Genomic DNA, 23,706 nt, shown 5'->3' with positions numbered 1-23,706 from the left:
GGAGGTCATGTTGGGAGGATATTGATTAGGCCACTGTTGGAATATTGCATACAATTCTGGTCTCTTTCCTATTGGAAAGATGTTGTGAAACTTGAAAGGGTTCAGAAAAGATTTACAAGGATGTTGCTGGGGTTGGAGGATTTGAGCTATAGGGGGAGGCTGAACAGGCTGGGGCTGTTTTCCCTGGAGCGTCAGAGGTTGAGGGGTGATCTTGTAGAGATTTACAAAACAATGAGGAGCATGCATAGGATGAACAAAAGTATTTTCCCTGGGGTTGGAGTCCAGAACTGGAGGGCATGGGTTTAGGGTGAGAGGGGAAAGATATAAAAGAGACCTAAAGGGCAACTTTTTCATGCAGAGGGTAGTATGTGTATGGAATGAGCTGCCAGAGGAAGTGGTGGAGACTGGTATAATTGCAACATTTAAGAGGCATTTGGATGGGTATATGAATACGAAAGGTTTGAAGGGATATGGGCTGGGTGCTGGCTGGTGGGACTAGATTGGGTTGTGATATCTGGACATGTTGGACCGAAGGGTCTGTTTCCATGCTATACATCTCTATGATTCTATGTTGTTCTTGCACAGACTGGAAGTGATGCAGCATGGGTCGCTCGATGATGGCAAACATTCCATCATTGTTGGAGTTCATGGAGTCCTCAAGACAAGGTCAAGCTCATCAGTGCTCAGACTCCTCTGCTAGAGTGCACATTGCCTCAGGAAACTCTGTCAGATGTCCATACATCTGCTACTTTAAGTACTGTTTTCCATTATGTGATTCTGAAGGCTCTAACTGTCTCTGCGCTCCTTCCTCCAAACGGAGCTGTGCACAGACAAACAGTCTCCTCCTGCCCTCTAGTGCCATGCCCATTACCACATGCCACTGAGTCTGATTGAGTGCCCTCTGAAATGCTAGTAGGAGTGTTGGCGGAGTTTGAGCTAGTCAAACATCATGGTGCTTCCTCTGGCACCTCCTCTTTCTCCTGATGCTGGAGGTGGCTGCATAGTCAAGGGATTTATGAGAGATGATAACAGCTAAACAAGACAAGCCTTGGACCTTTTGACAGTACATGCAGCTTAAGGTCATTGTCTCCAACCACATCAGCAGAACCCCTCTCTGCAACTAATCCTTCCTGCTCCACAGTACACCAACTTCCCAATATAGTTCATCCATTTTCCTCATGCATTGCCATCAATCCCAATAATTTAAAAAAGTGCCAAGATACCTCCAACACCACCTCTAGCACCTACTTTAGCCAATTCACTGGTCTCGGAGGGCACCATGACATGAGTCACTCATGGGTGTATTGCTTAACTTTGGTTTTGACCATCACCTTTGCGTCATGAGCCCTCTTTTCCAGCTAGTGTACAATACCTGAAGGCATTTAAAAGGTCATTCTCTCCTGCATCCAGTGACTTTCATCAAAGTTGTAGTGGGTTACATTCATATGCCAATTTGTAAATGCTTGCGCATTCAAGACCATCTATCGGATCATGGTAGGAGGATAGTGTGCGCCAAATGTAACACTGCTGTCTGAAACATTAGGGCAATCAGTGAAACAAAAAGTATTCATGCCAAGCAACTCACTTTGGCAGAGTGCAGCATGTCGTAGGACTGTTCACAGGCACGAGGGTATGTCTCCTGCTATGCTCACCATGTCTGTCATAGTCTGTGATACTGGAAGGCTCCCCTCTTCCTTCAGGATACAAAGGGATTCCTCCAGCCTTCAACTTCCAAGGCCAGGAGCAGCAGCCTGTGGGCACAGTATTGGAGCTTCCAAAACACTATTGGGACATTATGGCACGATAAAGATAGCATGTGGGTAGACACTGTTTCTAGCTAGATGTAACCTTTGCTTTCTGAAGCTGGACAGCAAGGGGAGCACAAGCTGATGCTGCCTTATGTGTGAATACACAAATAGCGACTGGTATGTTCCTGAGTGGAAATAATCAGGGTGCTGTAATTAGATTACAATTTAATTCTACGGTGTGGAAACAGGCCATTCGGCTCAACAGGTCCACACCGACTCTCTGAAGAGTAACCCACCCAGACCCATTTCCCTCTGACTAATGCATCGAACACTCTGGGCAATTTAACACGGCTCATTCACTTGACCTACACAACTTTGGATTGCAAGAGGAAACCCACTTAGATACGGAGAGAATGTCTGTGTGGAGTTTGCACAGTCACCTGAAGCAGGAATCGAACCCAGGTCCCTGGCAGCAGTGCTAACCACTGAGCCACCATGCCACTCCAAGTGTACTTTAGAGGTACTTTAGAGTGCCCAGATGTGAGGAGTTCAGTGCATGTAGCAGGGGTAAAGATTAAATTCCACACAGGAGCTGAGGCAAAATATTGATGTAAGGATCAAGACCTAAAAAGGCTGCCAGGTGCATTACTGGGCATTGAGAGACTTCACCAATATGGAATGAGGTTATGTGGCCATTCCTTACATTAGGCAGCACCAAAACCCATACTTCCATATTGAAGACCCATGAAGGACAGTCTCTTGCCACATTCATAAACAGTTGGCCAGAAATTCCAGTTTCTACACACTTAGCTACTTTCTTGCCTCTCTTCCCTCAAACCTTAAATACTGTTGCTGCTCCCTCAGATCGCACTTTATAATTAAGTCCAAAGTGGGAATCAATGGGGCCTGCCCCACAGCTGAGGCACTTCCTAATTCTACTCCACAAAAATTGGTCCAACAGAGATAGAACATTGCCCCATTTGAGCTACACACCTTGGCTGCTAAAATCTGGCATAAATGAGAACAGAATGATAAACCTTACCGTCTAATTTCTAATCAGACACCAGCTCAGGCATACAGTGCGCACTCAGTTCATTAGATAGCACATGGAGAAGAACTGGTAGCTGCTGTGCCAATCTGATAGCATTCAGATGAAAGGAAAACCTTGAATCAAGAGATCAATATAATAGATAGCTGGGCATTTGCAATTTGCTGCCCGAATCTCATTTCCTATTTGACAGATTTCACAAGACATTCCAATAGCATTCAGCTCGAGTTCTACAAGTACTCAGACTGATGACTTACTTTGGCTTTGGCTTTGTCTCTTCTGTAACACAGAGAAAAACATAACTAGGGTGCTGTTAGTGAATACACATCGCTGGACTATTACATTCAACTAGCATCAAATTATTCACAATTATGAAAGTATACATTTATCCCAAATTCTGCAAGCCTTAATTTTTATTTAATCTCACTAACTTTTAAGAGAGTGATACACATTATGGTCATGGAGTGGTTTATTTCCGGACTAGTAATTCAAAAGTCCAGTCTTATAAACAGGAAAAGTTTATTTAGAAGGCATTTTATTTTTAAAATTCTGAAAATAAAACAAACAAAAATAAAAAAAGGTATCAGTCTTAGATAAAAACTAAAAGAATTGCAAATGCTGTAAATCAGAAACAAAAATAGAGGCTGCTGGAAATGCTCAGCAGGTCTGGCAGCATCTGTGCAGAGAACTCAGAGTTTATGTTTCGGGTCTGGGTTCTGAGGAAGGGTCACCAGACCTGAAATGTTAAGTTTGATTTCTCTTCACAGATGCTACCAGACCTGCTGAGCTTTTCCAGCAGCTTCTGTTTTGCTAACAGTCTTAGATTGTTGATAAAGATAAACTCAGCAAATTTATTGGCGCTGCTTAGGCCCTATTCAATATTGGATTTAGGCTGTACTTTGACAGTTGACCAAGACAACTTATTAATCCCTTCTGCAAATTATCCAAAGAATGCTGCTGATATTATTTCCTCAAATACAGAGCTGTAACAAAACAGGCCAGGTAGGAGACAAACTCAGACCAACACCCACTGCTGGCTCTAGCTGAAATTGGAAGCCGAATCGGTGACCAATCTGATGCAAGGAGGTGGGCTGCAGTATTACATGTGATAAAATGAGCCTGGGAGCATCACTTTTAAATTTTCATCCTTAAGTCAACAACATTTTCCATACATCAGGAAACTCGGCAATTGGCTGGTTTAGATGGCAACTGCTTTACTTACTGGATCCAGGTGTGTGCCTGAGAAGCTCCAGAGAGTTCTCCCAGCAAGGATTCCAACCCCAACACAAGGTCCTCTGATCTCTCTTCGACTTCCTCCAATGTGTCCCAATTCCTTACTGATTATTAACAGGCTGCTGATCCATTACAAGGTGGATTTTAATGTCCAAAATCTAGCAATTTTGGACAATCGGGATCAATATGTTACAAATTTATGATTGGCTGTGGGCTTATGAAGGTAATCATTAGTCATAGTCATCGGTTAGGTCTGTTTTATATTGGACCTGTGCACCCAGTAGTCTTGATTGGATGTGCACCCAATGTGCCTCTTTGTTTCTGAAGTACAGGTCCAGTCTAGTTCAGTAGCTGCAGTTTAAATGGCCATACCCAAGTTTCTAGCTTGCTCATTTACACTTTTGTATCAAAACAAAAATTATTTATTGATTATTTGATTTGTCCACTGAAAATGTCTTTCAATTGTATACTTGTCTGTGTCAAAGCTTAATAAAAATCTCCAAAATTAGCAGCTTGTAATCCTGTCAAATTGTATTTGTATGGAATGAATTCTGGTCAGACAAAAACAAAAAAAAAAGCCATTAAAATTTAACATACCTTCTTCTGCATCTTCTACTAAAGAGAAAATAAAAATTTTGGAAATTAGCAAAAGGTTTTTTTAAAAATGTTTAATCTGTTTAACTTAAACATTAAGTATTGAACCTGCTATCTTATTGTAAAATCAATTTAAATTTTAAGTATTTCGAAAAGACAAATCAAACTGATCTAGATTTGCTTCCACATTACAATATTGTAAAGTTTCTACCTATGCATCTAAGCCACTTGTAACAGATTTTGAGTGAAGTACAGTAAAATGCCAATTGTTAATACTAATCTAAATTTTAAGGCTTGGCAGATTCTAAGCATCAAAAAGTTTCAAACAACACACAGCTTAAGTGATAGTATTAGATAGGTTGGGTTTGATTTTTAAATCTGCAAATAGTTATATGTATAGATATTTGTTGATTTTGCTACTCAGTGACAACAATGCAAACCTAAGTGTAATTTAAGCCAACGTATTTTCTGAGTCAAGAGAGTGGTGCTGGAAAAGCACAGCAGGTCAGGCAGCATCTGAGGAGTAGGAGAGTTGACCTTTTTAAAAGGGCTTATGCCTGAAACATCGACTATTGCTCCTCGGATGCTGCCTGACCGGCTGTGCTTTTCCAGCAACACACTTTTCAACTCTAACTCTCCAGCATCTGCAATCCTCACTTTCTCCAACCTATTTTCTGGGAAAATCTGCCATATCTGTGCATCAAAGAGAGGAAAAAAACACATTGTACAAGTCAGTAATGATTAAAACATGAGGATTTTGCAAAGTTAAGACAACCTCACTCTATAGACAGTACTTTAGTCAAACATGTTATCAGCACATGGACAAAGGATGAACCTTCAAGAATTGGTTGTTCAGTCTGAAGAGCAGATAAATCTGATTCTACCAGACATGGAAAGACATAGAACAAATCAGTGTCCGGCTCTGAAAAATCATGGCACGTTACGTACTATTGCTCACTTTCTTTTGATGAACATAATGCTGATGCATTGGCATTGAAAAGTGCTCGATGAGCACTTTAGAAATGCTCCAAATTGATTACAATGTGTGGTATAATAAATCTTTGAATAGCTCAAGCATTAATACTCAGCACCTCACTTTTGTAATTTACACTAGCAGTTTGCAGGATCACATTTTGTCAATTTCCACAAATCAGTCGATGTCATGCACATAAGTCCTTTAGAATACCCAAAAGTATTAATCAACATTCATTTTCCATCCATTGCAATGGTTATTTCAAAATCATGTGAAAGACTGCAAACACTTAAAATATTAGCTTTGTTTAGCTGAAATCAGAGGCAATTTCTTTTCAACTTGCAAAAATTATTAGGGGTCAAAAATAACAGGGACCAGCTGCCACAAACATTTTATAACGTAAATCATATTGTTGCAATGCAAATTACTACAAACTGCCACAAATTGCTACATTATGAATATATGAAGATTATTTCCCAAACAGATTGTCTTGGTTTAATAGAAAGATAATTATGGAATAAATGCTGGCCAGGACACCAACTAAGTATTCTCCATTGAATACTGTCATGAGGTCTTTAAACCCGCCAATGCACTGGTAGGGAAAACTCTGATCTAATGCTGCAGAGTTACAGCACTTCTAAAACAAAAATGCAATATTCTCCCCATAAAATGGTATGATAGATAATGGGTGTATATTCTGACACAGTGGTTGAACTTGAAATCTCTGACCAACCGCTCAAGTCACAACCAACTGAGTCAAAGGCTGTGTTCGTGAAGACCAGTTTCAGGTGCATGAACTAGAGCTTTACAGGAGTTCAGAGTGGACAATTAGGGCAGAACACATCCAGGATTTCAAACTATATGCAGTTGTCCCCAGGAAATACCCATTGGCCTTACACAAGGTTGGCAGTTGGTGGGTGTTCTGGATCTCTTTAAGAGACTTCACTCCTAAGAATTCTTGAGCCATGTGCACATAATGTTTCCAGTTTTGCTGGCTGTGGATGTGCAACATCCACACAGAAATCAGGTGCTCTCTGCTGCAATGTCTGCTTCATCACTTGTAATGTCTTTTGCTTTTCTAAAAAAAAACTAACCCACAAAGTTAAATTATATCTGCCACTTCGACTACCATTTTGAACAAGACAGTGGAAAGTAGAGATAAATGACAACTTTGTTCAGAATGTCGGCAATTTTACCTTGTTCCAATTTGGCCTCTTCATTTTGTGTTTCTTCTTCTAAAAGAAAGAGACTTCAGTTAAATCAGCAACTTAGAAAGATACTCTTGGTTTTGTTTAGAAATGGCTATAAAGACACCACCGATAAATCAGCAAGTTTATCTATTAGATGTAGGACAGCTCAGATCATATATCCCACGATTATCCTACTATAAAAGAGAAATTCACTTGGAGTCACTACAGAAATAGTTCACACACCATTCACAGGAGAATGGAGCCATATTCATTCTCATGCACAATTGGATTAATAAGATGTGCTGAGGGAGGATATTCCTGGAAATACAGCCAGGGAAGTTATTTGGATGGAACTGAGAAATAAGAAAGGGATGACCACCTTATTGGGATTGGATTATAGACCCCCTAATAGTCAGAGGGAAATTGAGAAACAAACTTGTAAGGAGATCTCAGCTATCAGTAACAATAATAGGGTGGTTACGGTCAGGGATTGTAACTGTCCAAACATAGACTGGGACTGCTATATTGTTAAAGATTTAGATGGAGAGGAATTTGTTAAGTGTATACAAGAAAATTTTCTGATTCAGAATGTGGATGTACCCACGAGAGAAGGTGCAAAACTTGACCTATTCTTAGGAAATAAGGCAGGGCAGGTGACTGAGGTGTCAGTGGGGGAGCACTTTGAGGCTAGTCACCATAATTCTATTAGCTTTAAAATAATGACGGAAAAGGACAGACAGATCTAAAAGTTGAAGCTCTAAATTGGAGAAAGGCCAATTTTGACTATATTAGGCAAGAACTTTCGAAAGCTGAGTGGGGGCAGATGATCGCAGTAAAGGGACGGTTGGAAAATAGGAAGCCTTCAGAAATGAGATAACAAGAATCCAGAGAAAGTATCTTCCTTTTAGGGTGAAATGGAAGACTGGTAGGTATAGGGAATGCTGGATGACTAAGAAATTGAGGGTTTGGTTAAGAAAAAGAAGGAAGCATATGTCAGGTATAGACTAGATACATCAGGTGAATCCTTAGAAGAGTATAAAGGAAGTAGGAGTATACTTCAGAGGGAAATCAGGAGGGCAAAAAGGGGACATGAGATAGCTTTGGCAAATAGAATTAAGGAGAATCCAAAGAGTTTTTACAAATACATAAAGGACAAAAGAGTAACTAGGGAGAGAATGGGGCCCCTCAAAGATCAGAAAGGAGGCCTTTATGTGGAGCCACAGAAAATGGGGGAGATGCAAAATATTCATTTAGTATCAGTATTTACTGTGGAAAAGGATATGGAATATATAGACTGTAGGGAAATAGATAGTGACATCTTGCAAAATCTAGATTAGAGTGGTGCTGGAAAAGCACAGCAGGTCAGGAAGCATACGAGGAGCAGGAAAATCAATGTTTCGGGCAAAAGCCCTTCATCAGGAATAGAGGCAGGGTGCCTGCAGAGTGGAGAGATAAATAGAATGGGGTGGGGGTAGGTGGGGGGGGAGAAAGTAGCATAGAGTACAATAGATGAGTTGGAGTGGGGATGAGGTGATAGGTCAGAGGGAAGGGTGGAGGAGTGGATAGGTGAAAAGGAAGATAGGCAGGTAGGACAGGTCATGGAGGCAGTACTGAGCTGGAAGGTTGGAACTGGGGTGAGGTGGGGGAAGGGGAAATGAGGAAACTGGTGAAGTTCGCATTGATGTCCTGGAGTTGAAGTGTTCCAAGGCGGAAGATGAGGCGTTCTTCCTCCAGGCGTCGGGTGGTGAGGGAGCGGTGGTGGAGGAGGCCCAGTACCTTCATGTCCTCGGCAGAGTGGGAGAGGGAGTTGAAATGTTGGGCAACGAGATGGTGTGGTTGAGTGGTGCGGGTGTCCCAGAGATGCTCCCTACAGCGCTCTGCTAGGAAGTGTCTAGTCTCCCCAATGTAGAGGAGACCGCATTGGGAGCAACGGATCCGATGAATGATATTGGTGGATGTGCAGGTAAAACTTTAATGGATGTGGAAGGCCCCTTTAGGGCCTTGGATGGAGGTGAGGGAGGAGGTGTGGGCGCAGGTTTTGCAATTCCTGTGGTGGCCGGGGACGGTGCCAAGACGGGAGGATGGGTTGTTAGGGGGCGTGGACCTGACCAGGTAGTCACGGAGGGAACGGTCTTTGTGGAATGCAGCAATGGTTGGGGAGGGAAATATATCCCTGGTGGTGGGATCCGTTTGGAGGCGGCAGGAATGTCATCAGATGATGTGGTTTATGCGAAGGTTGGTAGGATGGAAGGTGAGCACCGGGGATTCTGTCCTTGTTACGGTTGGAGGGGTGAGGTTTGAGGGCAGTGGGGCAGGATGTGGATGAGATGCGCTGGAGGGCATCTTTAACCAAGCGGGAAGGGAAATTGCGGTCTCTAAAGAAGGAAGCCATCTGGTGTATTCTGTGCTGAAACTGGTCCTCCTGGGAGCAGATACGGCGGAGAAATTGGGAATATAGAATAGCATTTTTGCAGGAGATAGGGTGGGAAGAGGTGTAATCCAGGTAGCTGTGGGAGTCGGTGGGTTTGTAAAAAATGTGAATGTCAAGTCGGTCGTCATTAATGGAGATGGAGAGGTCCAGGAAGGGGAGGGTGGTGTCAGAGATGGTCCAGGTAAATTTAAGGTCAGGGTGGAATGTGTTGGTGAAGTTGATGAATTGCTCAACCTCCTCGCGGAAGCACGAAAATGCAGTCATCAATGTAGCGGAGGAAGAGGTGGGGAGTGGTGCCGGTATAACTACGGAATTGTTCTACATAGCCAACAAAGAGACAAGCATCTGCAGTCCTAGATTTTGCCTACATCTTGCAAAATGTCCATATTACAGAGGAAGTTCTGGATGTCTTGAAACGGGTAAAGGTGGATAAATCCCCAGGATCTGATCAGGTGTACCTGAGAACTCTGTGGGAAGCTAGAGAAGTGATTGCTGGGTATCTTGCTGAGATATTTGTATCATTGATAGTCACAGGTGAGGTGCCGGAAGACTGGAAGTTGGCAAACGTGGTGCCACTCTTTAAGAAAGGTGGTAAGGACAAGCCAGGGAACTATAGACCAGTGAGCTTGACGTCGGTGGTGGGCAAGTTGTTGGAGGGAATCCGGAGGGACAGGATGTACATGTATTTGGTAAGGCAAGGACTGATTAGGATAGGGATAGCTTTGTGCGTGGGAAATCATCTCTCACAAACTTGATTGAGTTTTTTGAAGAAGTAACAAAGAGAATTGATGAGTGCAGAGCGGTAGATGCGATCTATGTGGACTTTAGTAAGGCGTTCGACAAGGTTCCCCATGGGAGACTGATTAGCAAGGTTAGACCTCACGGAATACAGGGAGAACTAGCCATTTGGATACAGAACTGGCTCAAAAGGTAGAAGACAGAGGGTGGTGGTGGTGGAGGGTTGTTTTTCAGACTGGAGGCCTGTGACCAGTCGAGTGCCACAAGGATCGATGCTGGTTCCTCTACTTTTTGTCATTTACATAAATGATTTGGATGTGAGCATAAGAGGTAAAGTTAGTGAGTTTGCAGATGACACCAAAATTGGAGGTGTAGTGGACAGCGAAGAGGGTTACCTCAGATTACAACAGGATCTTGACCAGATGGGTCAATGTGCTGAGAAGTGGCAGATGGAGTTTAATTCAGATAAATGCTAAGTGCTGCATTTTGGGAAAGCAAATTTTAGCAGGACTTATACACTTAATGGTAAGGTCCTAGGGAGTGTTACTGAACAAAGAGACCTTGGAGGGCAGGTTCATAGCTCCTTGAAAGTGGAGTCGCAGGTAGATAGGATAATGAAGGCGGCGTTTGGTATGCTTTCCTTTATTGGTCAGAGTATAGAGTACAGGAGTTGGGAGGTCATGTTGCAGCTGTACAGGACATTGGTTAGGCCACTGTTGGAATATTGCATGCAATTCTGGTCTCCTTCCTATCGGAAAGATGTTGTGAAATTTGAAAGGGTTCAGAAAAGATTTACAAGGATGTTGACAGGGATGGAGGATTTGAGCTACAGGGAGAGGCTGAACAGGCTGGCACTGTATACCCTGGAGCGTCAGAGGCGGAGGAGTGACCTTATAGAGGTTTACAAAATTATGAGGGGCATGGATTGGGTAAATAGACAAAGTCTTTTCCCTGGGGTCAGGGAGTCCAGAACTAGAGGGCATAGGTTTAGGGTGAGAGGGGAAAGATATAAAAGAGACCTACGGGGCAACTTTTTCACACAGAGTGGTACATGTATGGAATGAGCTGCCAGAGGAAGTGGTGGAGGCTGGTACAATTGCAACATTTAAGAGGCATTTGGATGGGTATATGAATAGGAAGGGTTTGGAGGGATATGGGCCGGGTGCTGGCAGGTGGGACTAGATTGGGTTGGGATATCTGGTCGGCATGGACCGAAGGGTTTCCATGCTGTACATTTCTATGACTATGACTTGGTGAGTTTCCAGTAATTGTGCTGTTTATTGTCACTCCCTCCTTTCGGTCTTGAGGTTGGAATGGTAGGGCTAAACAAAGAGGTGACAGGGGTTTATTCCCAAAGCCATTTAAATGCAGACGACAATTCCCAAAAATTGGAGATGCATCTTGACTGCAATTTTCCACTGTAATCCTAATGCCACACAAGTATCTGACAATAATCTTTTCTAATTAATCATCTCTCTGACTTTCAACAGCATGACTGCCGTGGAATCCCCCATCATCAACATCCTGTGGATTACCTTTGATCAGAAACTGAACTGGACCAGTCAGATTATACTAAGGCTACAACAACAGATAAGAGATCAGAGTTGAGCAACTCCTCCTGATTCCTGAAAATCTGTGCAGCATCTATTAGGCACTGATCAGGAGAATGCTGGAAACAAGCTACTTGAAATGATCCAGGACATCTGTGACATTCAGACACTGACAAGAACATGCATCATTAAGGCCTTTGTGAAAGCATCTTCCAAACTTCTACCCTCCACCAGCCAGAAGAACGTGGGCTGCAGATCAGTGGCAGGGCACCATCGGCCAGCTGCCCTCCTATTTCCAGGCCCTCCTAATTAAATTGATGCTCCCTCGCCAAACCTAGGTCAAAATGCTGGAACTCTCTCCAGAACAGCTCTGTGGATGGAGCCAAGCTACGCGGGAGACAAAGGGAGCCAGCTCACAGTCACCTTCAATGACATCGAGGGAAGGACTACAAATGTTAATGATGCTCATAGCCCAAGAAAGCGGTCCAATAGGGGTGGATAGATGGAAAAAAAAAGTCCTACACCCAGAATTTCTGGCTCAAAAGAGAAGTGACCTGATAGAAGTTTATAAATAATGAGGGGTATAAATGGATTTGATGGTAGCAGTCTGTTCCCTAAGGAGGGGAGTTTCAAGACTAGTGGGCACATTTTTTAGGATGAGCAGAGAGAGATTTAAACAAAGACATAAGGAGGCAAACCTTTTTACACAGAGGGTGGTTTGCCTGTGGAATGAACTTCCTGAGGAAGTGGCGGATGCGGGTACAATTACAACGTTGACGACATTTGGAAAGGTTTGGAAGGATATGGGCCAGGAGCAGGCAGGTGGAACTAGTTTAGTTTGAGATTATGTTCAGCATGGACTGGTTGGACCGAAGGCTCCATTTCCCTGCTGACTGACTCTTAAAGGAGGGAAATAAATCTTCCAAACACTGGACAAGAAAGTTTCCAAGCTCAATGCTCATCACTTGGAGGATAAAGTGTCCGCAAAAAGACTGGCAATAAAAGCATTGAGCCACAAACTGGCAGAAGCACAAAACTCAGTATAATCAGCAAGTTAAGTCTCCTATTTACCATCCGGCTTGCCCAGCACCAAGCTTGGAGGTATCTGCACAGCCAGGTTGAAATGCAGGCGATTGAATGCTACCAGGAAGGCAGCGACCAACAGGCATTATGCATTGCATGTTGTTACACACTAGCTGGATAATCAGAGTCAAATCTCCTTGCTGTTAACATACTTAGCAGCCAGTAAGTAAAGGTTCCTATCCTTGCAAAGTTCCCAGCATTCTTACTTTGCTACCTCAATAGATAATAAAGATTGATTAATTCCTCTTAGCATAGAGGGCATTCATGACATCCCAGATGCAGCAGCATAGGATACATCATGTTGGATGCAGCAATGCTGCTAAAGCCACTTGTTTCAGCAGAGCAGAAATGTGGAGTAGAATATCAGCACTATCAGCATTTCCAACCTTCACAAGTGCTCTTCAGGTCCTGTGTGGAACCTCAACAACCAATGACACCAACCACAGTGAGACTGAAGCTAGTTATGTCTACCTCATGACAGCTCCAGGTCGACAACATGTTTGAAAATCCATATGGTGTATGGCCTTCTGCAACTACCATCTTTTATCCCTCTTCACGCAAAACCACCAGTTTCTGAAATTATCCTTATTGATCCCTCTTCATCCTCCAGCTCCAACAGCAGATCTATCATAATATTAACTACGTTGAAAGTAAAAGTAGAGAAAACTTTCTCAAAAAGGTGATGACTCAGATTATTAAAAAAAAACTCGATACTTGACTTCTAGCCAACATTCATCCAAACAAAAAACTCCATAAGCCATTACAATGACTAACCAGATATTCCACCAAAACAGAGGAAAGAATCCCTTTAAATATCATTTCTGCCAGCTATTCCTCAGCATGATTTGCTTAATGAAATCAGACACATGTACACAGCAATATAACAAAAGTAGCCCGAAACAGTGAAGCTTGCCAATTTCAATGCTTCTTTCTGGTGGCTTCGTAGATGATTGAAATCTTTTTCAAATTGGCAAGAAACACACTTCCTTTGTAATATGGGGTTGTACAAATCACCTAGCAAAACAAAAATTCAATTTCTCTTTAGATACATTGAAATTGCTTAACTTGAATGACGGGACCAATTATGAAAGGAAAATGTATCAATGAAGTAAAGAGCATTTCTCAGTCTAATTAATTACGACCAAGTCATTCAAAGTTGTCTACAAGATCAGATGTGGATATCATCTGATTAGATTAGATTAGACTTACAGTGTGGAAACAGGCCCTTCGGCCCAACAAGTCCACACCGACCCGCCGAAGCGCAACCCACCCATACCCCTACATTTACCCCTTACCTAACACTATGGGCAATTTAGCATGGCCAATTCACCTGACCCGCACATCTTTGGACTGTGGGAGGAAACCGGAGCACCCGGAGGAAACCCACGCAGACACGGGGAGAACGTGCAAACTCCACACAGTCAGTCGCCTGAGTCGGGAATTGAACCCAGGTCTCAGGCGCTGTGAGGCAGCAGTGCTAACCACTGCGCCACCGTGCCGCCCCAAGGCGTAATATCAAGGTTGCTTTTGATTGGCAATAGAGACTAGCCGTAGCAAGGTTGGCAGAGTCATAGAGATGTACAGCACAGAAACAGACCCTTCGGTCCAACCCGTTCATGCCAACCAGATATCCCAACCCAATCTAGCCCCACCTGCCAGCACCCGGCCTATATCGCTCCAAACCCTTCCTATTCATATACCCATGCAAATGCTTCTTAAATGTTGCAATTGTACCAGCCTCCACCACTTCACCTGGCAGCTCATTCCACACACGTACCACCCTCTGATGAAAATGTTGCCCCTTAGGTGTCTTTTAGATCTTTCTTCTCTCACCCTAAACCTATTCCCTCTAGTTCTGGACTCCGACCCCAGGGAAAAGACTTTGCCTATTTATCCTATCCATGCCCCTCATGATTTTGTAAACCTCTATATGGTCATCCCTCAGCCTCCGACGCTTCAGGGAAAACAGCCCCAGCCTGTTCAGCCTCTCCCTGGAGCTCAAATCTTTCAACCCTGGCAACATCCTTGTAAATCGTTTTGGAACCCTTTCAAGTTTCACAACATCTTTCCGATAGGAAGGAGACCAGAATGGCACGCAATATTCCAACAAGGCCTAACCAATCTCCTGTACAGCCACTTGGCTTCCCAACTCCTCAATACTCTGACCAATAAAGAAAAGCATACCAAACGCCTTCTTCACTATCCTATCTACCTGTGACTATACTTTCAAGCTATGAATCTCCATTCCAAAGTCTCTTTGTAGAGCAACACTCCCTAGGACCTTACCATTAAGTGTCCAAGTCCTGCAAAGATTTGCTTTCCAAAAATGAAGCACCTCACATTTATCTAAATTAAACTCCATCCATCACTTCTCAGCGCATTGACCCATCTGATCAAGATCCTGATTGTAATCGGAGGTAAACTTCTTTGCTGTCCGCTACACCTCCAATTTTGGTGTTATCATCAAATTTACTAACTACACCTTTTATGCTCACATCAAAATCATTTATATAAATGAAGTGTACCCAGCACCGATCCTTGTGGCACTCCACTGGTCACAGGCCTCCAGTCTGAAAACCAACCCTTCACCACCACCCTCTGCCTTCTACCTTTGAGCCAGTTCTGTATCCAAATGGTGAGTTCTCCCTGTATTCCGTGAGATCTAACCTTGCTCACCATTCCCCCATGGGGAACCTTGTCGAATGCCTTATTGAAGTCCATATAGATCAATTCTACTGTTCTGCCCTCATCAATCCTCTTTGTTACTTCTTCAAAAAACATGATTTCCCATGCATAAAGCCATGTTGACTATCCCTAATCAGTCCTTGCCTTTTCAAATACATGTACATCCTGTCCCTCAGGATTCCCTCCAAACAACTTGCCCACCACCGACATCAAGCTCACTGGTCTATAGTCAAGATTACAGTGATGCTAGAAAAGCACAGCAGGTCAGGAGGGCTGATTCCTGATGAAGGACTTTCGCCCGAAACATTGAGTTTCCTGCTCCTCGGATGCTGCCTGACCTGCTGTGCTTTTCCAGCACCACTCTAATCTTGATTCTGATCTCCAGCATCTGCAGTCCTCACTTTCATCTCACTGGTCTATAGTTCCCTGGCTTGTCCTTACCACCCTTCTTAAACAATGGCACCGCGTTAGCCAACCTCCAGTCTTCCAGCACCTCACCTGTGACTATTGATGATACAAATATCTCAGTAAGAGGTCCAGAAATCACTTCCCTAGCTTCCCACAGAGTTCTAGGGTACACCTGATCAGGTCCTAGGGACTTATCCACTTTTATGCATTTCAAGACATCCTGTGCCACTTAGATTAGGTTAAGACTTCTGTGAAATACTTTAGACATTGAGACTGGCTTGAAATAAAATGATATCCGATTAATCATGTCATTTCTTAAGTCAAATGGACATCGAGTAAAGGGAAAGTTCCACCGGAATTCGAAACATTCGCACACATTTGGTGCCAACAAGATCAATGTTGCCAACTGGAAAATATGCCCCACTGTGCTTAAGATTAGTTACCGCACTTCAGAAAGCGACACACAAGAGGAAGGTGAATGACTGGCCCTGTCAACCAGGACGCTCAGGTTGGAGACACTATCCCTAATTTTCTGAAGGCAGACACATGAAGTTATACTTGTATTTTACCCCAGGTGTTGGTCTCCCTGGGGACACATGTTACAGTATTAACAACTAATTTTTCCATTCTTTTATTTAAGTGTATATGAATAAGGAACAAGAGTAGACCAACTGACCCTTCAAGCCGGCTCTATCATTCAACAGGATTATGGCTGACCTGATTTTAATCTCAATTCTACATTCCTTTGCACCCCAGAATAATTTTCCATCCCCTTGGTAGTCAAGAATCTACATCTGCCTTAAAAATACTTAAAAATTCTGCAAACACTACTTTTCAGAAGGGAATTCCAATGGCTTACAAACTCCCGACATAACAAAGAACAAAAAGAAAATAACAGCACACAAACAGGCCCTTCGGCCATCCAAGCCTGCGCCTGTCACCTATTTTCCAAGGAACTGTATCCCTCCGCTCTCTGCCCATTCATGTACCTGTCTAGATATGTTTTAAATGATACTATCATGCCCGCCGCTACTACCTCCGCTAGCGTGTTCTAGGCACCAACCACCCTCTGCATAAAGGACTTTACATGCATGTCTCCCTTAAAACTTTTCCCCTCTCACCTTGAAATCATGGCCCCCTCGTACCAGAGTCCCCCACTCTAGGAAAAAGCTTCTCGCTATCCTGGTCTATATCTCCCATGATTTTGTAGACCTCAATCAGGTGTCCTCTCAACCTCTGTCTTTTTAGTGAAAATAATCCTAATCTACTCAACCTCTTTATAGCTAGTGCCCACCATACCAAGCAACATCCTGGTGAACCACCTCTGCATGCTCTCCAAAGCATCCACATCCTTCTGGTAATGTGGCAACCAGAACTATATGAAGTATTCCAAATGTGGCCAATCCAAAGCCCTATACAAGTGTAACACGAATTTTTTTTTCCTCAACTTGATTTTAAAGGGATGACCCCTTATTATTAAACATGACCCCTAGTATTTGATATTTCCGCAAGAGGAATCATCTTACCACATCCACCTGGTCAGGCCTCCCAGGGTCTTATGTGCTTCAACTAAGTCAACCTGGTTCTTCTAAACTCCAGAGGATAGATAGCACAAATCATTCACATTCTCAAAAACTTCCTTCCAGTGACTGTTTGACAGCTTAATATGTTTAGATTCTTTCCCACGCATACAACATGTTGTATTATTTCTGCTCCATTCCAATGAGCAATTCTCTCGCGTTCCAAAGAACAATAAAAGAAGTGGAAGACAATATAACAAGGTGTGCTAGAAAATAGACATCTTCTACCTTCTATGACTGGCGTTTCCTCTGTGGAAAATAAAAAGAAAGAAATTGACAATTTCAGAAATGTCAAGCCAATTCTGTTTTCTTTAAAAAAACAACATTTAACAGTATCAGTAGTGTCTTACCTTCCACCTCCTCCCTGTTGGCAAAAGAAAAGGCACATAGGATATATTATCCCAACAAAATAAACCATTTATATTCAACAGTTATATAATAGATATAATTATTAATACTTACTGCAGCTCTTCCAAGACAGCTTCAGTGTCTGCCATCTCTGCACAATTGTAATGTACCTGGAAAAAGAATATAAATGTGTCAAGTTTAAATATTAAATTTTTTTTACAGACTATCACTAAACTCCATTTAAAAATAAATCCACCGCTGCAGAAGCCCAGTGTTTTACTACTGAGCTAACAGGAGTGTTGTAAGCCCAGTAGAAGCACTTCATTTCATAGCAATATGAATGAATGCTGAAGATGATTTATTTTATAAAGTCGATCATGGGATGTGGGCATTGCTAGCTGGGTCAGTATCTATTGCCCTTTCCTAATCACCCTCGAGAAGGTGGTGATGAGCCACTTTTTTGAACCACTGCAGTCTATCTGCTACAAGTACACCCCCAAAGTGCTGTTAGGAAGGGAACTCCAGCAGTTTAACCCAGTAGTGAATGAACATCAATATGGTGCCATCAGGGGAACTTGCAAGTGGTGCTGTTTCCAAATGTCTTCTGCCCTTGTCCTTCTAGATGGCAAGGGTTCTGATTTTGGAAGAAGCTATCAAAAGTAACCTTGACTAGTTGTTGCAGTGCATCTTGTAGTTTGCATACATTGTTACTATCATGCATCAGTGGCAGAGGAAGTGAATATTTAGGTTGGGGATAATGCAATTCACCAAATACTGAACTGGACCAGCCATATAAATACTGTGACAACAGGTATGTTTAGATTACTTACACAGTATGGAAATAGGCCCTTTTTCCAACCGAGTGGGTTGCCACTTCCTGGAGGATGTTGAGTGTTGTTGGAGCTGCACCAATCCAGCCAAGTGACAGTATTCTATCACATTCCTGATTTGTGCCTGTAAATGATGGATAGATTTTGTAGAGGGAGGAAGCATGTTAACCACTTCATAGCTCCCAGTCTTTGACACATGGGCGGCACGGTGGCTAGCACTGCTACCTCATAGCTCCAGAGACCCGGGTTCAATTCCCGCCTCAGGCGACTGACTGTGTGGAGTTTGCACGTTCTCCCCGTGTCTGCGTGGGTTTCCTCCGGGTGCTCCGGTTTCCTCCCACAGTCCAAAGATGTGCAGGTCAGGTGAATTGGCCATGCTAAATTGCCTGTAGCGTTAGGTAAAGGGGTAAATGTGGGGGAATGGGTGGGTTGTGCTTCGTCGGGTCGGTGTGGACTTGTTGGGCCGAAGGGCCTAGTTCCACACTAAGTAATCTAAACATACCTGTTGTCACAGTATTTATATGGCTGGTCCAGTTCAGTATTTGGTGAATTGCATTATCCCCAGGATGTCAATGTTGGGATTCAGTGATGGAATTGCCATTGAATGTCAAGGAGAAGTGGTTTGATTCTCTCATGTTGGCTAGGTCATGAGAATGGTACTGGCATAGCAGATATGTTACTTGTCACTTATCAAGCCAAGCCTGAATGGTGTCCCAATCTGTTGCGCATGGATAGGGACAGTTTCACTATCTGAAGACTTCAAATGGTACTAAATGCTGCTGTTAGCAGTGAATATTCTGATTTCTAATATTATCATAGAGAGGAGGTCACAGATTACAGTGTCCTGAGGAATTTTTGTAACAATATCCTGGATTGAGATGACTAGCTTGCACAACCTCAAACATCGTCCTGTCAGCCAAGTATGACTGTAGTCACTCGAGAGCTTTCTCCCCTAATGACAGGCTGCTAACTGTCCGAATTGGATTTGCCTTGTTGTTTATGGAAATAACAGACCCAAACAAATCTTCCTTATTGTCAAGTCTCTACTAGAACAGCTTGGCTAGGATGTAGATACTGCAGGAAACACAAGATTTCCATACCATTGCCAGAATGCTGTCAGGGCCTATAGACTCCGCAGCATCCAATCTCTTCAGCCATTTCTTGATATCATGTTGAGTGAATCAAATAGGCTGAAGACAGTATCTATGACACTGGAAACCAATGGAGCATCTACTTAGTGTTTTTAGATGGTTGGAAATACTTCAGCCTTATATTTTACACCAATGCACTAGATTCCCCTCAATGGAGAGGATGGGGATATTGATGGGGCTGCCTCCCCCTGTTGGCTGTTTACTTGTCCACCATTATTCACCATGGATATGGCACAATTTCAGAGCTTGGGTCTGATCTGTTAGATGTTGGGATTGCTTACCTCTGGCCACTGTATACGGCTTCTACTGTTTGGCACACAAGGAGTCCTGTATTGAGGCTTATTCAGGTTAACAACTAATTTTTAGGTGGGCCTGGTGCTGCCCCTTGCATGCCATTCTACACTTTTCACTGAGACAAGGATAACTCTTTGGTTTGATAATAGCCATGCATGTCCCATATTTGTCCAAGAGGTTACAAATTATTATTGAAAACAATTCTGCTCCTGCTTACGGACTCAGAGCCTGTTGCATGAAAAACCTCGCATAGGTTCCATTCAAGGAAGTCGGATTTCCACAAGCGAACCTAAATCAAGCATTAGATCTCTCATTAAGGCAGGCAATGTTTGAGGCTCAGACAAACCGAGGTATCCTTAGAATGCAGGGTCCTTATAAACTGCCGATTTCTGCATGAGGTTTCCCACCCAGACAAATAAGCAGCACTGTGTGCAAAGTGTACTCTTATTTCTGAAAAGATGAGGCGGCTACTGAGGGGGGGGGGGGGGGGGGGGGGGGGGCGGGGTTTCCTGACGCACTGCTGTTTACCTCAGCTGCCCGTAAGCAAAGTCCCTGGAATTCCAAGATACAGGCCACACAGATCTCCTTAAGTGTGTACCCAATAATAAACAAGTTGCAAAAGTTAGCTACATATATATCCAGGTTTGAGCCACTGTAAACCTATTTGGCTCCAGTTTCCAAAGGGGACAACAGTGCTTCCTTTTAAATGGGGATCTACTCAGTGCAAGGGGGAATTTGAATAGAATAGAAACCGTACATTGTGGAAGCAGGTCATTCAGCCCATTGAGTCCACTCTGACCCTCCAAAGAGCATTCCACCCAGATCCACTCCTATAAACCTGCATTTCCCATGGCCAAGCTACTCAAACTGCATATCTTTTTGATGTTGGACACCCAGATAAAACCCACACAGATGCAGGGAGAATACGCAAACCTCAAAACCTCCAGCCAGCCAAGGGTGGAACTGAACCCAGATCCCTGGCTCTGTGAGGCAGTAGTGCTGAGCACTGAGCCACCGTACCACCCCAATGGGAGCATGCAACAGATAAATAAAAGGTAAGGGCTGACTAAGTGGTTACTTTTACAGCAACGTTTGTGACTCAAAAGGATAAGAATGCTTCCTCCAGGACCACACATCTACCTGTAACCGCCCCACCTTCCCATGATCTGACTTACGCACAATGAAGTCATCCCTCCTGTCCTCGTTGACTGATCTCCCTCATGTTTATGACAATGTCTCCAAATCCTGAAGCACTATTCTTGCCTTTCAAATCCAAAATGTGTTTTTATCTTTGAAATAAAAAAAAGTTACTGTTCAGACTGTACTGTCTGGCAAATTCCTGTGGGAGAACTAGGGATTGTCGTATCTACAGAGTTCGGGTAACAACAGAGAGAATCTTAACAGGACATGATAATGAGGAGACTGACTATCTTTTCGCTCTCAGCAAAAAGCCATGTCTCATTGATTTGTTTCTTGTATTTTGCCTTTCCAGGAATATTAAAAAAAATTCAAAAAAGAAATGACTGCACCAATGGGTGTGCTAACGAACTGAGTTTTATGTAAGGAAGAGCCTACAGGTGAGTACTATTGTGTTATGAAGATCACAGTCAAAGAACCAGCCATTAGTCACCCCAGCATTTGCAGGTAAAATTCATTTAATCAAATGAATGCTCAAAGGCAGCTAGCTAACATGGCATTCAAAAGGAAACAGGTCGACAGAAGGATTCTCTCATTCTGAGTGCTCCCAGGTAACCACTGTTAAAGGGAAAGAGAACAAAAGGATTTTGACAAACTGCAAAGCCAAGTATTTACTGTTCAATTCTTTGTGAATCGCCTGGAGAGATGTCTTTAAACATTTATTTTTGGACTTACTCTTTTAATGATGTGTGTGCATGAGTTATTAATTCTTCTCATGGTCGGTAACTATAACTCACCTTTTCTTTAAAATGAACTCAAGAAAGCTTAGTTAAATAGGCTTAGTTTACATTTGGTCTGAGAGAAGGACATACACAAGGGAGGGATCTTGTCTCAACTAACCTTGTTGGGACCAATCAAGGGGACAGGTGATTAGGGACAGCCAATTCATCCCTCCTTTCCTGAGAGATTAACAATTTGACATGTCAGCTTGGATCTGTAATAACTTGGAGAACCTCACCGTATTCTAGTTGTAACCCTCATTGTAACTCCATCTCCGTCACATCAGCTCCTCTGCTTCTGACTCCCTGAACGCACCCAGCAGTGAGCACCATATGCTCTATCCTATGAGGTCTGTACTATTCGAGTCCCAGGACACAAGTCTCCCTCTGTCATTGCCTCAGTTGGATGCTTCTGCTGCAATCTCATCCCCACAGCCACTCATCTGAAAATCTGAAGAGACCTTTGGAAAACTTACACCACCAGCATTTTTAAAGTCAAAAACTGTACAGCTTTTATTGGTGTTTTTTGCAAATCTAGGTAAACCACATTAGCCCAGTTTGGCTGCCCCTTCTCAGACAGTGAATCACAGAATCCTTCCAGTGCGGATGCAAGCCTTTCAGGCTATGAAGTACACACTGGCCCTCTGAACTGTATTTCACTCCATCCCTGTAACCCTGCATTTCTCGTCACTAATCCACCTAGTCTGCACATCCTTGAACTATATGGGCAATTTAGCATGGCCAATCCACCTAGCCTGCACAGGAAATCGGAGTACCCAGATGAAACCCACAGTGACACAGGGAGAATGCCTGTGTGGAGTTTGCACAGTCACCCAAGGCTGGGATCGAACTTGGGTCCCTGGTGCTGTGAGCTAACAGTACTAACTATTGAACCACCATGCCAGGGACTAAGAGGTTTGATAGTTGGAATGTTCCCCCTTCTGAGAAGACTGTTGCAAGGTCATTATTAATTTTTGATGTAAATATCCCTGACATTCACTGTCCATACTTGATTTTTTAAATTCACACACAATTAGAGTGAGACTAATGGATCTTTCTTCCCCTAAAAAAAGATTTGCTATCCCTCATTTGAATTTGGACATAATAATCTGCTTGCAACCCAGTGGCACATTATACCCAGCATCCCAACACTTCAGTTCACCCCCACCCCAACATCATAGACCCTGTGATTTATTCATCCCCCACCGATTATTTTAGCACCTCACAAATCTCTTCACAGTCTCTCTCTCTCTCTCTCTGTTGACAAATGCCATCTATGCCTGGGAGATTATTAGCTTTGAGCCCTTTAAGCCACTTACAAACTGCCATCCCAAATCATTAATCATACCAGGTGCATTTTCTGCACCATTTCATGCTGAGTTCCGTCAATAAACAAAATGCAAAAATAAAACACTGCAATCATAGGTTGCATTATTCAATCCCAATTACTTTTCAAAGAAAACAATTGAGTTATCCAATTTCAAAGCACTCCCCACAAATAATTAAATGCATTCCTCACATAACACCTACATATCTTAACCATAATTTAAATATGAATCTGTACGATTAAGGCTGCAATTTGCCTAGAGTTTTAACAGGACTCCAATGATTAATTGCACAACGATATCTAATAAAACTGAAGACGATGCGCTAAATCCTAAAGATATAGAAAAGGGTTTTCTAAACGATTTTGTTTTATTTTTACAATATCAATAATAACAAAAAGCAACCAGCCTGAAAAAGAGTGCAATGCAGAATATCTGTCTTACCTAGGATTGAGGAGTAGCACTACTCCAATACCTCACTCCACCAACCTCACCTTAACCTGCAAATGGGCGCGCACCCTTGTGCGCGGCCACATTTAGCTCGCACCCCTGCGACCTGTGACCGCGCCTTGATATCCCAT

General features: G+C 43.0%; 1 protein-coding gene across 1 annotated transcript in view; it reads right to left on the bottom strand.

Annotated features, from left to right (window-relative positions):
- Positions 1–23,706, bottom strand: part of LOC132826621 (troponin T, fast skeletal muscle isoforms-like) — a 51,879-nt gene extending 28,173 nt beyond the window's left edge. The window contains exons 1-6 of the mRNA XM_060842577.1: positions 23,673–23,706; positions 23,570–23,588; positions 17,724–17,779; positions 6,793–6,831; positions 4,627–4,644; positions 3,054–3,075 (exon numbers count right to left, since the gene is read on the bottom strand). Of these exons, the coding sequence (XP_060698560.1) occupies positions 3,054–3,075; positions 4,627–4,644; positions 6,793–6,831; positions 17,724–17,779; positions 23,570–23,588; positions 23,673–23,706 (188 nt within the window). The remainder of the gene's footprint in view (positions 1–3,053; positions 3,076–4,626; positions 4,645–6,792; positions 6,832–17,723; positions 17,780–23,569; positions 23,589–23,672) is intronic.

This window comes from Hemiscyllium ocellatum, chromosome 23, assembly GCF_020745735.1.
Source record: "Hemiscyllium ocellatum isolate sHemOce1 chromosome 23, sHemOce1.pat.X.cur, whole genome shotgun sequence".
NCBI classification, from domain to species: domain Eukaryota; kingdom Metazoa; phylum Chordata; class Chondrichthyes; order Orectolobiformes; family Hemiscylliidae; genus Hemiscyllium; species Hemiscyllium ocellatum.
The sequence above is the reverse complement of the archived record's forward strand: the minus strand, read 5'-3'. Positions and strand labels throughout refer to the sequence as shown.